The 15,871-nt window shown below is 43.0% G+C and overlaps 1 protein-coding gene and 1 long non-coding RNA gene across 5 annotated transcripts in view; one reads left to right on the top strand and one right to left on the bottom strand.

Moving 5' to 3' along the window:
- Positions 1–1,225: 1,225 nt before the first annotated feature.
- LOC120884427 (uncharacterized) lies at positions 1,226–5,990 on the bottom strand. Of its 2 annotated transcripts, XR_005726863.2 has the most exons (3): positions 5,545–5,990; positions 5,095–5,175; positions 1,226–4,923 (listed from the first exon to the last, which is right to left on the bottom strand). It is a non-coding gene; the product is annotated as an uncharacterized LOC120884427 (long non-coding RNA). The 2 variants fall into 2 exon arrangements; XR_005726862.2 differs by lacking the exon at positions 5,095–5,175.
- The window catches only part of Masp1 (MBL associated serine protease 1), a 67,286-nt gene continuing 56,499 nt past the window's right edge, over positions 5,085–15,871 (top strand). Inside the window, exons 1-2 of one of the 3 annotated variants that reach the window (XM_005330988.5) lie at positions 5,085–5,452; positions 10,825–11,056. In XM_005330988.5, the coding sequence (XP_005331045.1) occupies positions 5,433–5,452; positions 10,825–11,056 (252 nt within the window). In that variant the 5' untranslated portion in view covers positions 5,085–5,432. The remainder of the gene's footprint in view (positions 5,453–10,824; positions 11,057–15,871) is intronic. The other 2 variants (XM_040270161.2, XM_005330990.5) reach the window with 2 other exon arrangements.

Below are 15,871 nucleotides of genomic sequence, written 5' to 3'. Positions count from 1 at the left end.
ATTCCAGTGCTCTGGACCTGAAATCAGGCAGAATATAATAGCAGAAGAGTGTGGTGGAGGAAAGTGGCTCAGACATGGCCACCAGGAAGCAGAAAGAGACTGATCCCCTCCAAGGGCATGCTCCAGCAACTTGCCTCCTCCAGCCGCAACCTGCCTTTCTATAGTTACCACTCAATTAATATTTATCAGGGTATTGATGTGCTGATTAGGTTAAGGCTGTCCTAATTCAATCATTTAACCTCTAAGCTTTCTTGCAATGTCTCACACACGGACTTTTGGGGGATACCTCATATCTTCTAAACCATAACACCATTTCTCCACAGTATTGTCAATACTATCTCTAACAATTTTTGTCCCTCTTGGTGCACATTTTTCAGTAATTCTTTCTGAAAAGGTCTTTAATGGTGAATTTTAAAGTCTGAATATCTTTAAAATTTGTATCTTTTGACCTGGGTACGATTATAAGTTTAAATGTGATTTTTGTCTTTTGCACATTAAACGATCCTCTATTTTCCCCTTATTTCTGGATGGCAATTTAGAAATCTGATGTTAATCTGATTTTCATTCTTTTGTGGACAATTTTTAAGGTATTTTTCCTTGATATCCTGAAAGATTAGTAAATGCACCTAGATATAACTCTTCTACTACATGTCCCAATTGGGGCTTGGTAGATCCTTTCAGACTGAGGCTTAATGACATATTTTTCATTTCTTGAAAAACTGAAACTAATATTTCTTCAAAGATGGAGATGGAACTGGGGACTCTAGTGTCCTCGGGGTATTAGGAGGAATTGGGAAGGAGAGTGAACAACAGTGCCACAAACCTAAGTTCTTCTGGAAAGAGGGGAGGAAGTGACAGAGGTGAGAAGGGTGTGGAATGGACAGAGTGGAAAAAGAGCAGGAGAATTTGGAAGGAGAGTGGGAAAGTAATGTTCAGGAAATAGCTGTAGGGAGTTAGGGAAGCCAGGGCCTAACTCCTCCCAGATCTGAGAGCTGTCCCCCACATGGTGGAACTCCAGCTGATTGTTTGCTTTTTGTGGCTCCTGGCTCCTGGCCCGTGGTCGAGTCTGCTTGCTCCATGTGACCCTAATTCCTGGAGAACTTCCAGGGAAGGGAGACACAGGGAGTAGACAGGACCATAATGGGTACAGGATGGATTAGGTGAGAAAATTAGTGAGGTGTGAATGGTATGTTGATGTACTAATAATTATTAATTACTCATCATATTAATTAGTGCAATCATGAATTATTTAATATATATGAATATATTCTTGCAGAATTCTGGAGGCTTATAGTCCAGGATCAAGTGCTGCAGGTTTGGTTTCTTCTGAGACTTTTGTCCTGGGTGTGAAGAACGCTGTCTTCTTCCTGTGGTCTTCGCCTGCATGGCTGTGTCTTCATCTCTTCAGAAGACACTAGTCATGTTGGACTGGAGCCTACTCCATAGACCCCATTGTAACTTAATCACCTCTTTATAAGCCACCAAAGTCATGGTCTGAGGTACTGGGGTTGGGATGTCAACATATGAGTTCAAGGGGGGCTTAATTAGCCCCTATCAGATCCTAAGAGTTCATCTTTTAAATGTAAGCTATTTTTTTTCCTTCTCTGAAAAATTGTGTAATCCCATGACAGCATGACTCATGAATATTTAAATTCCACAGGAAGTATCAGAAATCTGCAGATGAGGGGGAAAAATCCTGGATTTGGGATTAGGAGCCTGAACTCCAGACAATGATCATTCCTTTACAGACACACTCATTTTCTCTGAACAATGTGGTCTTCATCTGTAAAAAGATGTGACTATTACATGCAAAAACACACATGAAAGAGTGTGGTATTACTAGGTATTATCTCATCAGATCTAAGACACCCATCAATTATAAGATGTACCATTATGTTACATTACCAAAAATGGCAAAATCACACCAGGGGAGATTCTAAAATTGCAGATTCAGCTGCCCTTACAAAGATTCATTGAATTTAAATCTCCTGGGATGTAGCTCCAGGTTTGGCATTTTTAAAATTACTTTCAACACAGTTAGTCAATATGTTGAAACACCCAAAGTTTAACTCTAGCTACAGTCTTTGGATCTATTTATCAGTTTCTTAGCTCTTCTATAGGGAGCCCTGGGTCTCGGGCTTTGCCAAAAAAACCTATCACCCAAATTCTTTGCATTGTCGGACACATTCACGGAATTCCAGAAACTTGCACTCAGGAGCTACACAAAATAAATACTTTGGTAGAACATGTAAACCAAAATCCTCCAGTGGTAGGAATGCTGCAGCAGTATTCCACAGAGGTAAGCTCTCTGAAACCCCCCTCTGACAGTAACCCAAGAGCAGCCAGGCCACCTCCAACACCATACACTTGTATGATTCTAAATTAACTATTAGTTCCTCATATTCGTTTTTAAACCATTTTTGTCAAACTTAAAAAAAAAAACTCATTAAAACCCTTTAAGTGCTATTCCCCCAACCCCTGAATATCTATGAAGGAATTCTGAGTAATGAATGGTGACCACAAACAAAGCAAGTGCCAAGATGACGAAGTCTACTCTAGATACCTTGAGTACTCAAGATACCTTGATTCTTCAGTGGTCTCACGATCCACTGAGCCTCCTTCACACTATCATTGCACGACCTTCACGTTCACATGAGTGTGCTCCATAAGTTCAGCCGAGTCCAATGCATGGATTTGATGGCTGAGCAAACTGATGTCCTCCCCCAAGAAAGAAAATGACTCTCCTAAGGTCACACACAGCTCACAGACACTGAGCCCAGTTCTCCTAGTCCCGGTCCCTTGCATGCCTCCCCTGCCCTACCCACAATCTGATAATGACATCCAGGAGTTCACATCAAAAGCACAGGACACTGTCGCAAATGCGGTCTGACTCAATGTGGATCTGCGCTGGTTCTCCCCGAGATCCCTCACTGAGCCAGTTACAGTTCTCATGCAGATTTCCTCTGAGTCTTGGCTAAATCCCAGGGAAGCACACACATCAGATCTGCTGTATATTGGCAGAACTTTGGCTTCGAACATATTTCAAATGCCTGCCATTGAACACTGGCAGCCTTGGAAAAACACCGCAAGGAAATTATTCTGGGAGGCCTAATTGTTCTATGACACTTGAGAACAAGAGGGAATGGTGACTTTCTCTTCCAAGCTCTTCCCTCTGTGCCCAGAACCAGAACAGTTGATTGCATTTCCCAGTGTGTCCCCTAAAATCGGGGAGGGCGAGCTCAGAGGCAGCATGAATCCAGGGCGTCTTTCCTGGGCAGGGCCCTCTGCGCAGCACTGTGTGCGTTTTGCCAAGTTCTTTCTCCTTTGGTTTTAAAACCTTTGTGTATTCCAAAAAAAATGCAGTCCATGTGTTTCTGATTCATTTACACTTAAATCATTAAAATGTTGTCTTGTGAGAGTTATTTGATGTCTGAGGAGCCTGAGATTCTTTTTTAATGGGAATTTTAAAGGCGGTTTCTCTTACCCTGCCTGCAACAGAAAGCAACATTTTGTGAAAACTGTGCCTGAGTTCAAACATAGGTTCTCATCTGATATACTTGTACCTGTGTTCTTGACCACAGTCTCCTGACAACGCCAGGCTTGGCAAGACCGACATTCTCAAGTGGAATGAGATTGGAGCGAAAATGGGACATGACTTACAGTGAGAGCTCAAATCATCGGTCCCCAAAATGTGCCAGAGGAATGGTGTCTTAGAGAGGGAGTGCACAAATTTGCCTCCTGGGTTTGAATAGCAGGTAGCCCTCTGGACAACTAAGGTAGCCCTTTCACAGGCATAATCTCATCTCAAGCCTCATGGCAACCTCCATTTTGCAAATGCAAAAATAAGATAAGATATATTAAATTACTATGCCCAAAGTATGTAATCAGCTTGGGTAAAAAGAAAAGATTATAGCTAAGTTCTGTTTCTCAGTCTAATGCTTTCCTCAAAATGAATCAAATTGGGGTTCTCGGTGAATTCTGCATGTATGTGTGTTGTGTGTTTGAAATTCTTCATGCATTATAATATATTAGTAAGAAGCAATGATATACAATGCACAAGAGCTCAAATTCTTTCTCAAACACTATCTGTGTGACTCTGGGCAAGTTACTTAGCCTCTCTGGGCAGTTATCCCATATGGAAAATGGGAATAATATTACTATCCACCTTTTTAAGATATAAAAATAACTGAAGACAATTAATCTGTTGTAGTAGTAGTGGTGGGGAGTAATAAATATATTGCTAGGTAAACTTGGCAAATTAGATAATCTCTGAGCCTGTCTCCTCATTTGTGAAAAGAAAAGAAAAAGAAAAGAGAAAGAAATATATAATAGTAGGACCCTCACAAGTTTGTGAACGTAATTTAAGGAACACAGAAAAGATGCTCTAACACAGAAAAGATGCTCAGTAAAACCTGTGTTTCACACCCAAACCTGCCTCTCCCTCCTCAATGTTGGTTGCTATATTATGGAGGAAGTTCTTATAGAGGGACTTATCAGTGTGGAGGGGACCATTATCATAGAGAAGGTATTTCTTATTATTCAGCTCAGCTCCAATCCAGTGTTACATTTCTCCACAAACCATCGACACAGACACATACATGGGCCCAGGTCTTGCTATACCTCTGGGGCACCTGGCCTCCTGGCACTGAGGGATCCTTTCTAGGCTGGACTGGACCTCTACATACTCTGAGTTGGTAAATGGCACTGAGTTGCTTTTAAGTGGGGAGAGACAAGTAACTAACTGCAGAACTTGGTGCTCCCACATGCTGTCTGCTAGGGGTTTTGGCTCACAGGAAAACCTGTAGTCGTTTGCAGATAGTCGGAGGCTTTGGCATCTGCAACATGTTTTCTTCCTAGGGTAGATGCTAGCACTGCCTTCTTAGTCGGCTCTTTCTGTGTAATTAATGTTCTTTTGCTGATGTCCTGAAGAAGAGCAAAAAAAATTTTAGACATCAGGCATGGGAGGCTGAAAAGAAATTAGACTTTGTCCCTCTCCCGCCCTCTTCCTACACACACACACACACACACACACACACACACACACACACACACACACACACACACACACACGGTGGTTGGGGGGGGCGGGAGTACCTATCTGAGCTCTGAGTTGTTTTCTCTCCAATGCTGGAGTCCGCCACACAGGATAAAGGAGGGGACTGGCAGAGCAGATCTCTTAAGGAAGAAGACAGAGTGTGTAGAAGAGCAGTGAGAGCAAAGAGAGAGAGAGGAGAGAGGAAAAGCCAGAGGGAGAGAGGGGGAGAGGGGATCCGTTGCAGGCAGGGGAAGGCGTGACCTGAATGGAGAATGCCAGCCAATTCCAGAGACACACAGGGACCTCAGAACAAAGATAAGACATCGCTGACACCACACCGGGGGACGATCTCACAGACTAGTCCGGCAGAGGGGACCCAGGCCAGGCAGTCAGGAGCATGCAAAGCAGGAGAATGAGGTGAGTACCAGGGCAGGAGAGGGCACTGTGCCCTTCGGGAAACCAAGTGTCAAGTGGCCCAGAGGGTCCGTCCTCTCTCTGGGCAGGCTCACCTGCATGTCCTGTGGGTGACCGGGGTGGAGGTTCTCTTCCACTGAAGGGGAGGCTGGATGCACGGGAGACATGCCCCTGGGAAGCTGGAGTTTGTGCAAAAGCCTGCTCTGGCGGGCGCAGCTGAAGCTTGAATTTCTCCCTCTGCCAGCGCAGGGTGCTGCCTACTGGTCAATGTGACCTCCTCCCATTGCCCACAAGGCTGATTTTTCCTTTTCCTCTTCTGCAAAGACCGTTGAGTCCTCTCTCCCAACACTTTGAGAGTTAGATGTGTATTTGTGTGTTTATTTGTTCTGACCGGAAAAGAAACTGGCTTCCCACAGCCCAGCTCTGTGGTTTCAGAAGTTTTCCTGTGAAACCCCAATTTAGAAAACTCAAAACCTGTCCCTATTTTACAGTTCCCTATAAATTTCTGCATTTCTCTCTGAAATCAGAGGCAGCTGGTGACATGAATCAGGCTATGAATTGCACCAAATGGCTCTTAAAGGGATACCACAATTTCTTTAAGGATCATTTGGAGTTCCGAAGCCCAGGACTTTAAACTTTAAATTCCAATTGATTTGAAGCTCTTCAACCTTTCTTATTCCTCATCTTACTTAATGTTCCTTATCAGACATTCCTTACAAGTTTTTTTTTTTTTCTGCAGGTCTGGAAACCTAACCACTCTAATTAGTTTTGCTATTTATAAATGTTATTGCTGCTAGAAATATACAAAAAAGTGAAAATATAAAAAAAAAACAAAAACCTTTCTCTCTATAAGTCCCTATGTAGCTCTTTTCCCTTTGATTTTTCTCTAAATCGGGGGATGTTTCTCTTCTGCAAAGTCACCCAGCAACTTTGCTGAGTCCAGGCCAATGAGGGGCTTCGGCTGCATAACTCTGAATTCCAATTACTTGTAGTGCAGAGAGATACTCGAGTCCTTAATGTTAATTCAATCATTTCATTCTTTTTAAATCCTTTGTAATTTTGAACTTGCCATCAAACTTCATTTTCCATTCTTTCCCCTAAAACAAAATTGCATTTATGCCCATCTACTTTGAACCATATCTGAATCACCTGCCAAGGAAATGAACCCACCCTACCACTAAGGCCCCAGCTACACCAAAATACAGGACTCAGTGACAATCCTGTGTCTTTGTATACGCTTGTCCCTTAACCTAGAGCAATCCTCCTCCTTATTTTCCACCTAAAAGATCTGTTGGTTTGATCTCATTCAAATATCACTTGCTTTTCCGATTTCCATCCCCCAGAGCAAGCATCTCCTCCTTTGTTCTGTTCTGTGCTTTGGAGCGATGTCTCCTATTGTCTTTGGAGTACCTCCTTATTTAAATGCTGACTTCTGTGACAAGCAGGGAGATCAGTGTTTTCATCTCTGTAGGACCAGCACCTAACATAATGTCTGTTTCCTGCTAGGCATTCAATAAATATTTGTTGAATTGAACTCAACTGCTGAATAGCAAAGCAGCGACTAGAAAAGTGTTTCACTACAAAAGTCTGTAAAGGGTCTTGCCTCACATGCTTGTAGCACTTCAGAGGTTGCAAGGCAATTTCATGTGCACTGTGTCACCTAGACTACAGATTGAGGATGATAAAGGGTTTATGGATAAGTGAGAATAAAAGCAGTTGAGCAAGTTTCTCAAAGCCACACTGATGATCTGGAAAAGCCTCAGACTCAAACTTGGATCTTCTTTGGGCCCCGAGGACAGCATTTTTTGTCCTACTATGTTCCTCTAGACTCTCAGTCCTGTGCACACTAGAATGACCTGTGGTGCTTTTAAATGCTCATGCCCAGGCCTCAGCCCAAGCCAATTAAACCAGAAGCTCCTAAGAGAAGGGCTCAGGCATTAGTAGTTTTTAAATTTCCCCAAAGCCATGGATTTTAAAATTATTTTTCACAGGGTTAATTGCTTTGGCCAGCTGCCTGGGCATGATATGGGCATGGGCCCAACTTCTTCTGTGAGCCTTTGTTATTCCCTTCTTCGTTGAAGCAAATTCACCATATGGTCTTGGGCATGATGTGACATCTCTTGGGGTATTCTTTTCATCACCTGTCAAAAGAGGGTGGAGCGTAAGGAGCTCAACAGTCCCTTCCAACTCTTCAACTTAAAAAGGGAGGCCTGGTGTTGTGTTCGTTGAAGTGAGAGGAGTAAGTGTGGCAGGGCTAGAAAGTGCCACCTATTGCTCCGTCATATCCCCAAGGGGCATCTTTACACATCCCCAAGAGCTTGCACCCACGGAGGAGCCCATGAAATCCCAGCTCTGTATATTACTTTTGACATTTCAAGCAAATGGAGCTCAACTCTTTGATGAGCCACAGGATAGATAACAGGTGTCAGGAATTGTACAGCTGGTGCCTGGTATATGAGAAGCCAAAACCATTCAGAGGGTGTGATGGGGAATGAAATCTGCCACTTAAGATTCTTCGATTTATAGCCCCTAAAGCAAGCAAGCAAGCAAGCATATGCTCAGGCCCATTATGTGAAAGGAGATATTTGCTTCGTTATGTTTGAAACTGTGTTAGATGCCAACAGGTCTTCCTCCCATGCTGATCAATTGCCCACCATACATGGCAAGGGGCTTCTAGGATAGACGGACCAGTCAGCCACCAGCCCTTGACATATTTCGGCCTGAGGAATCTGAGACACTCCTCTATGTGGTCTGGAAAAAGCAGACATAGAGAAAGTTGACCTTTCAGCCTTACGTAATCAGTCATCGCTATTGCAGGGAAGTCCGGTTTGGGAGCCAAAGCTTATGCCTAACACCTGCTTTTTGGGAAGCAGCATGATGGAGTAATCAGCAATAATGTTTGCCCAGGGCTGGACACTTAACCAAGTATGTTCCAAAGCTCCTGAGGACAGCAGGCCTGTGGGAAACCATTATTATCACCAGGTAATAGACAAGAAAACAAATTCAGATGCTCCACCACTTCCTTAAAATGGGTAGGATAAATAAAAGCAGGGCCTCAAGTTGATCTACTCTCCCCTCCTTGGGATGGATGAGCATAAACTCCCAACCCTGTTAATGACAGTACGTTTCCTCACTTGAAATCTCGAGTCCTGGGCCCTGCAAGTTGGAGTTTCTGGAATGGGCCTTCCTAATTCACTGTAGAACTTGGACCTGTGCCTTCCCTGATCACTGCCTCTGAGGTCCTTCCTTCACAGATTGGTGTAAAAAAAAAAATATTGACAGTGGCAATTGGATTAAAATATTTTGTTTTCTTAATAGCATCCCACATGCTGCTATTGTAAGAGTCTTGGAAAAAAACATACTACTTTATTTTCTTTTTATTGAAAAAATAGCACATGGTCCTTCTAGACCAATGTGAATATTTTGCATACACAAAACTAAAAACACTCCTATTTCACTTCCACTGACAACCACTAATAATACCTTGGTGTCTATCCTTGCAGACCTTTTTATATTTATCTATTTATCTTCAGACCTTTTTATATTTATCTATTTATCTTTTATGCAAATAATACATGAAATAGACAGATAATCTATGAATGTACTTCTCTTGCTGTGTGTATACACTCAAAAATTCATCTGTATGCATATATACAAATATACGTCTGAATTCGTGACCGGGAGTCCTGGCCGGGAAGCAACTTCCTGATTAGCAAAGATAAAACTACTAATCCAAAAATGCTGTCACAGTTTCCCAATGTTGACTTTTGTAATTCTTAGACTGGTCTGTCAGTCTCAGGATCTCTTTCCTCCCTTTCTTCTTTCATTTCTAATCTTCAATATAGCAGACTCTACACTGGATCCTTGACATATGTTATTGCTAATGTTCTTATGAATCCTGTCAAGTAGGGACGATGATCCTCGTTTACATATGTGGAAACTAGAACTCAGAGAAACTAGTTGCCCATGTTTTCACGGCGCCATAAGTGGGAGAATTGGGAACTGAACCCAAGTACACTCAACTTCAAAGGCTGGGCCTGAAGCACTGCAGTGTGGCAGTCACTCCAATAGGGGGGGCTGTGGAATCTGGAGTGATAAAGAGATAATTCACAGCCCAGGAAAGAAAAATGGGACATCAGCAGATGAGCAAGAGCAGGGCATGTGCCATGGGGCTGAGGCATGGAAGGGGGTGGCCTGACTGGCACTGACAGAGGGCTGGACGGGCAGATCAGCACCAGACCCAAAAGGGACTTGTCAGCCATTCCAAGGCAGGTGTTGTACCTGCAGACACAGTGTAGCACGATGGTGGCATCTATGTCATAGGAAACCAGCTTTGGCAGAAGATTGCTGAATGGTATAAGGGGACCAAAAGACCAGTTAGGATGCTATAGAAATAGTCCAGATAAGAGGGTTTAAATTAAGGAATTGACTAGAGAGAAAGAGAGATGGGTCTCCAAAACAGGCAGAAGAGTCAAAAAGATTTGGTGACGATTATATGTGGCGTAAAAGGCAGGAGAATGGCAGCCTTTCAGGCTGAGGGAGCTGGTAGATGAGATCACCACTAAAAGAAATCAGAAACGAGAGCAGGAATCTATGAGAAGACACGCTGTCCAGCCATGTTTGGATGTTTGAGTTCAAAGTCCCTGGGTGTTGGTGGGAAGCGACCATTTGCCAATTGCTGGTGTGCAAGTGTTGACCATTAGGCTTCGACCAGCCTTGGTTACTCTGCCTCTGTATTGCGCCATCCGCGCTTGGCATGTTCTGAGAGTTTTACTGAATTTCCCTTCCCGCTTTTTGCAACAGTTATCCTGGATTCTTACAGAAATGAATTAGAGGCTTTTAACCCTTGTAATAGAACCTTACCAAGGAAACTCCTTTGCTCATTCCAATTTTATTCAAGATTTTGCATGCCATGACTGATTTGGTAATGCAACACTTCTTTCAAAATATTAAATTGGTTTAAGGTCTCCAAATTCCACCACAGAGTATAAATCTCACCCCAATATTACCATGCTGTTATTACTTACATTTTAGAAAAATGCATAAAGAGTTTATGATTCCTAAAGGAAGCCAAACTGAAGAAATGAGACCAACTTTTACCTAATAATGTAAGTTACCTTTTCAATAGTAAAATAATATGGTACTTTCTGGAAAAGTTTAATACTCTTATCAAACTTTTAAAAGAGCAAAACTAGAAGCAGCTTCAGAAATCACCTAGTTCCTTCCTCCCATGTTACAGACGAGGTAAGCAAGGCCCAGATGAGGGGATCTACAGCAGGGATATGCTGAGGAGTTGGTCTCCGGGCCGCTGACTCAGTTTAATGCTGGGGCCCTGCGTCCAGGAATGTAAGTGGAACCACATTCGTGTCTTTCAGGTGGCTCCTTCTCTGTCATGCTCTGTGCTTCTCCCTGTTGAAGGCTTCGTCCCACACCGTGGAGCTGAATGACATGTTTGGCCAGATCCAGTCACCTGGCTATCCGGACTCCTATCCCAGTGACTCAGAAGTGACTTGGAATATCACTGTCCCAGAGGGGTTTCGGATCAAGCTTTACTTCATGCACTTCAACTTGGAATCTTCCTACCTTTGTGAATATGACTACGTGAAGGTGAGACCACCAATGTGTTCTCTCATGAGGCCAGGCTCTCCTCTAGGAGTTAAAGAAGTCTAGGTGGGTTAGACACTGTCTCTTCCTTCACAGGGCCACACAAGGACACAGTGTGATGAATGAAGGTGGTAGGGGGTGACAAGTTCAAGCTGAGTAGGTAGAACTAGAAAAGACCACAAGGGGAACTTGGGCTACTGGTGTGTGAGCCAGCCAAACACAACATTTTTTGTTTTCTTTCTCAGGGTTGAGAGTGTAGTTCAGAGGTAGAGCACTTGCTTAGCAAACCCAAGGCCCTGGTTTTGATCCCCTACACACACACACACACACACACACACACACACACACACACTTACACACAATTCTGTTCCCAGTCTGTAATGTCTTCACTAGTTCCCACTCCAAGGTTCCAAGGCAAGAGGAACAGAGACCCCCGAGGAAGCAGCAGTCAGACAGACACATAGCCATAATTGTGCCCAAAGATGAAGTATTAGAAAGCATTGCCCATTTCCCCCAAATAATTATCAAGTGTTTGGAAAGTGCAGGGTATGCTGGAGCCCACAGGAGGAGGCAGTGCTGGAAGGCAGGGTCAGGGTGCAATTCTGAAGGGTCTTGAATGCCCGGCTAAGGGGTTGGCAATTCACCAGCAAAGGGCATGGGCAGCAAGGGAAGTCGCTATCAGAAGGGTATTTTAAAAACGTCTTAGGGGAAAGCTGAAGAGGATACAATATCCAACAATATTTCCTAGAATCTAGAGAGTACTCATAAAAAATTGCCATAAGTGAGATGTTCTCACTTTAAAGTGGGGCAGGGAAGGATCAGAGTATTCTGAGAGATCAAGTTTATTAAAGTTGTACCTACTTTTGAAAGGTGTGCAGACCCAGGAGCCTACTTTCTAAGCTCTCTCTGGCTTCCTGGGAGAGGTTCTCATCAAATAACTTCAGAGTGGATGGTATGTGTTTTTAGTATTCTTGTAGTATTATTTTCCCACAGTCATTCAGCAAAAGGTAGCCTTGTAGACAATGTTTTATCCACAGCAAAGTAGTAAATTTGTAAGGTGCTTTTGAACTTATCATCTCATTTAAACCTTTTAACAAACCTATGAGATAGTAACTACTCTCCCATTTCACAACAAAGAAACAAACCCAGGAAGTTTTAGTAACTCACATAACATTGCACAGCTGGTGGATGGCAGATCAAGATCCCAACTCCCATCTTATGGCCTTGAATCCTATACTCCTTTGGCCACACCAAAGAGCCCATAAGCCATGCTCCACCGAGCCTCAGGAAACTACAGGTGTTTCCAAGGGCACAAGATGGGGAAGATCTGCTAGAGGCATTGTGGCCCCACTCCTCTTTAACTCATTTTATATGTGGGGTGCTGTAACTAAATATTCTGAGTTCACAAGAAATAGCCCTTGATGCTGCATGTCGGGGGTTCTCGATCTCAGCACTATTGACATTTTGAGCCAGAGAATTCTGCAGTTTTGAAAACCCAAACTGTCTCCTAACATTGTCAGTGTCCTAGAACATTGCCAGGTGAGGTGCTGCAGTTTTTTGGATGCTGTGTGCTAGGGACTATCACCTTATCAGGATGCAGAAGATCTGGTCCCTTATAAAGAAAGAGGATTCTAGAAAGCAGGATCTCTTGGCATTTTAAAGAAACAACTCTTGAGGCAACTCATGGACTGATCTGCTACCTGAAGTGCCCTACAGATCTTGATCTTGATCTCTGAATTAGATGCATTTGTCTAATTCCTTTGGGGGAAATTGGCTTCTTTGGGGAGGGGGCTTGTATAGTGACTCTTCTGGGAATGCCCTCCCTGCATGGCACTAGCCTCCCTGCAGCCATGTCCCTGGCAGCCAGGAGACATGAGCAGATCTCCCCTTCTGTAGGAAGCTGCATCTCATCAGTTGACAACTGGTGCTCACAGGGAGACAGGACCCTGCATCCATGTTCACACACTCCTGAACAATTTCCCTCAAGAATCAAGAGCCCACAGAATGTCAGGCTGCAGAGGCACTCTGAAGGCACATCGACTCCTAGGTTGTTGATGTTTTAATTTTTTTTCTCCCTAGTGAACATGTTCTTCCAATGACCCTTCAATTAGGCCCAATATAGAAAAGAGACAGAAGTGGAGTTGCCCAGGGTGAAGATGACCCCAAAGCTCACTCTGCCTGCTCTTCCTCCTTGGTCACTACTCTGCAGCACCTTGAGAACTTATGGCTCGAGTTTTTTGCTCTTGTCAAGTTCTCATTGAATGCAAGAGACTGTAGAACTCCACCTCTGAATTCTGGATTAATCCAGAAATCTTATACACATAGTGAAACTTGTTCATTTTTTTCAAATTTCCTTTTCATTCCCAGGCTCTAGCTCTTTTTCTGGCTTTGAATGAGAGAGAAGGTGGTCTCTTTCCATTTGAATAAAAGCATAAACAAGTGTGCCTTGTGACTCAGGATAAGTCAACACCACTCTCCAAAATTCTGTTATATCACCTGTCAATGAGAAGGTATATGAGATGATCCCTAAGGTACCTTAAATTCCAGAATTCTAATTTTAATTCTTCTTGCCAGAATTTCTCAGATGAACCCACTAAACCCTCATTATCCTAGATAGGATAATCCCAGAAAACAGGAATACCTTGTTTACTACAGCCAATTCTCAAAGTACCATGGCTATTAACACTCTGGTTAAAGCTTAGAGTCTGCTGAAGATGTCTTAGTGGCACATTATTAGAGTAGAACATGTAAATGTATCCTACCATGACTGTCCTTTAAAAGGTATTTTAAATATGACTGATTTTCCTTTGGTGGATTAGATCCCTTGTTCTAAGGCTTTTTACTCCCTGATTCCCCTGCAGCTGAGGAGTGGACTTTAAAGGACCTTCCAGCTCATAGGTATCCTTTCCAGCCCAGTCCAAGCCCACAATCAGCCCCTCCCACCCAGGCCCATCCCAGGGGCCATGGCAGAACTGCTGACAACAGTTCAACAGTAGCTTGAATAAGAACAGGATCCCAGTCCAGGGCTGTGGACGGGATGTTCACATTTATGAAAATTCCTCCCCAGCCTGGTTTCCCGCCATCCTTGGTCTTCAAGGCACGTGCACATCTGCACAGCATTATCTGCTTCCTTGGAATGAGGCTGCAAATGTGGATTTCTGAAGTGCAGTGATGAGGCCTATGAATCACAGCTGGCTGATGCTACAGGCAAAGGGCAGAGCACAGGCACTCGTATGGGGACGGGAGGCCTAGGTCCTGCTAGTCATTCTGTACTAACTGACCGTGGACACATGACTACTACTGGAGGGGACTCTTTCCTACTCTGTCAAATGCAAGGAGTTGGGCCAGATGGTGTCTAAGGTCTACCTATCCCTGATATTCTATGCATCTAAGAACTTAGAAATCAAGGTCTACCTCCATCATTGTCATGTCCAAAACCTGAGGAAGGGCAATTCACAGGCCAGCATCATTCCTGGATCAGAATTTACATCTTAAGATACTCAGTCTTTTAAAAAAAAAATTAATGGATTTATTAGTGGATTCCCATCTTGTGAATGATTAGGATTTTAAGTTGTAATATAAGGCAAAGACTGCCTATGGTCAAATGTATGCTTAAAAATCCCCTAAGTATAAAAGAATATTATCTTTTAGAGTGTCAAGAAGGGACATTATTTTTCTGTAATGGAACAAACTACAGTTCCTTTGGTTGACCACCAGATGAAATGGTTGACTTAGAAAGGAGCCGCAGGGCACTAGTTACAGAAAGAGGCATAATTATTTAGAAACCAGAAGCCCCAAGAGAACAGCAGATTCATACATGTCATTTTCAAGTTCACTTCATCGCATCTGTTCATTGAAAAAGGGGACATGAATCACCTAATTGGGTCTCTCTCTCTCTCTCTCTCTCTCTCTCTCTCTCTCTCTCTCTCTCTCTTTCTCTCTCTCTCTCTCTCTCTCTCATTGTGCATAAATTCAGTTGATATCTGTTTAATGCTCTTATGATGCAATGCCACTATTCTCCTATTAGCCTGTCCTTGATGAAATCAACATTTCTCCCATCCGTTCCACTTACCTTTAGTTCTAATTCTTATTCTTCTTACCTAGTCTGTTGCAATACCTCCCAAAGTCTATCAGGTATCTGCTTTAGTCCATGCTGCACATATATTCAGAGGATTCTTAAACATTGCTTTGATTGCACCACTCTGAAAACCTTTCATTTTCTATCATGAAATCCAAGCATTCTATTGAAAACCTATCCTACGCTGCACACTGTACCCAAACTGGCCCCACAAGGATAATTAAGGTAGCCCTGCCCTCCAGGAATTTGGTTTCATAGTATGTAATGAGATAATCACATAATTGATAAATTAAAGTCAAACAAAGCAGCATAAAGGGCATAAGACAACATATATATTTGGGAGTGGTCATTTCTGTGTGATCAGGAAAGCCTTCAGAAACAATTGATGCTTCTATTAAGTCCTGAAGGATACATAGGAATTCAACAGTGTGCTTCCTTACATGGGGTATCTCAGCAGAGCCACCATGGTATGGAGGATGGAATGAGACAGATTTGATGTGTTTTAGGGAGGTACAAGAGAAAAGCCCAGAAAGATCACCTAGGGAGAGACTAAGAAATGGTTGGTAAATGTGGGCCTCAGAACATATACCCAAAGCTACAAATACATGATCAATAAGTTGAATTAATCCTACAGATGTATGTTATTGACCAACCTAGAATTGTCTGGCTGTTTAAAAAAAAAAAAAAAAAAAAGAATAACAACAACAGCAACAAAATGAATAATGTCAACATAAAATTTC

The sequence above is a fragment of the Ictidomys tridecemlineatus genome, chromosome 3 (genome assembly GCF_052094955.1).
Source record: "Ictidomys tridecemlineatus isolate mIctTri1 chromosome 3, mIctTri1.hap1, whole genome shotgun sequence".
In the NCBI taxonomy this organism is placed as follows: Eukaryota; Metazoa; Chordata; class Mammalia; order Rodentia; family Sciuridae; genus Ictidomys; species Ictidomys tridecemlineatus.
The sequence above is the reverse complement of the archived record's forward strand: the minus strand, read 5'-3'. Positions and strand labels throughout refer to the sequence as shown.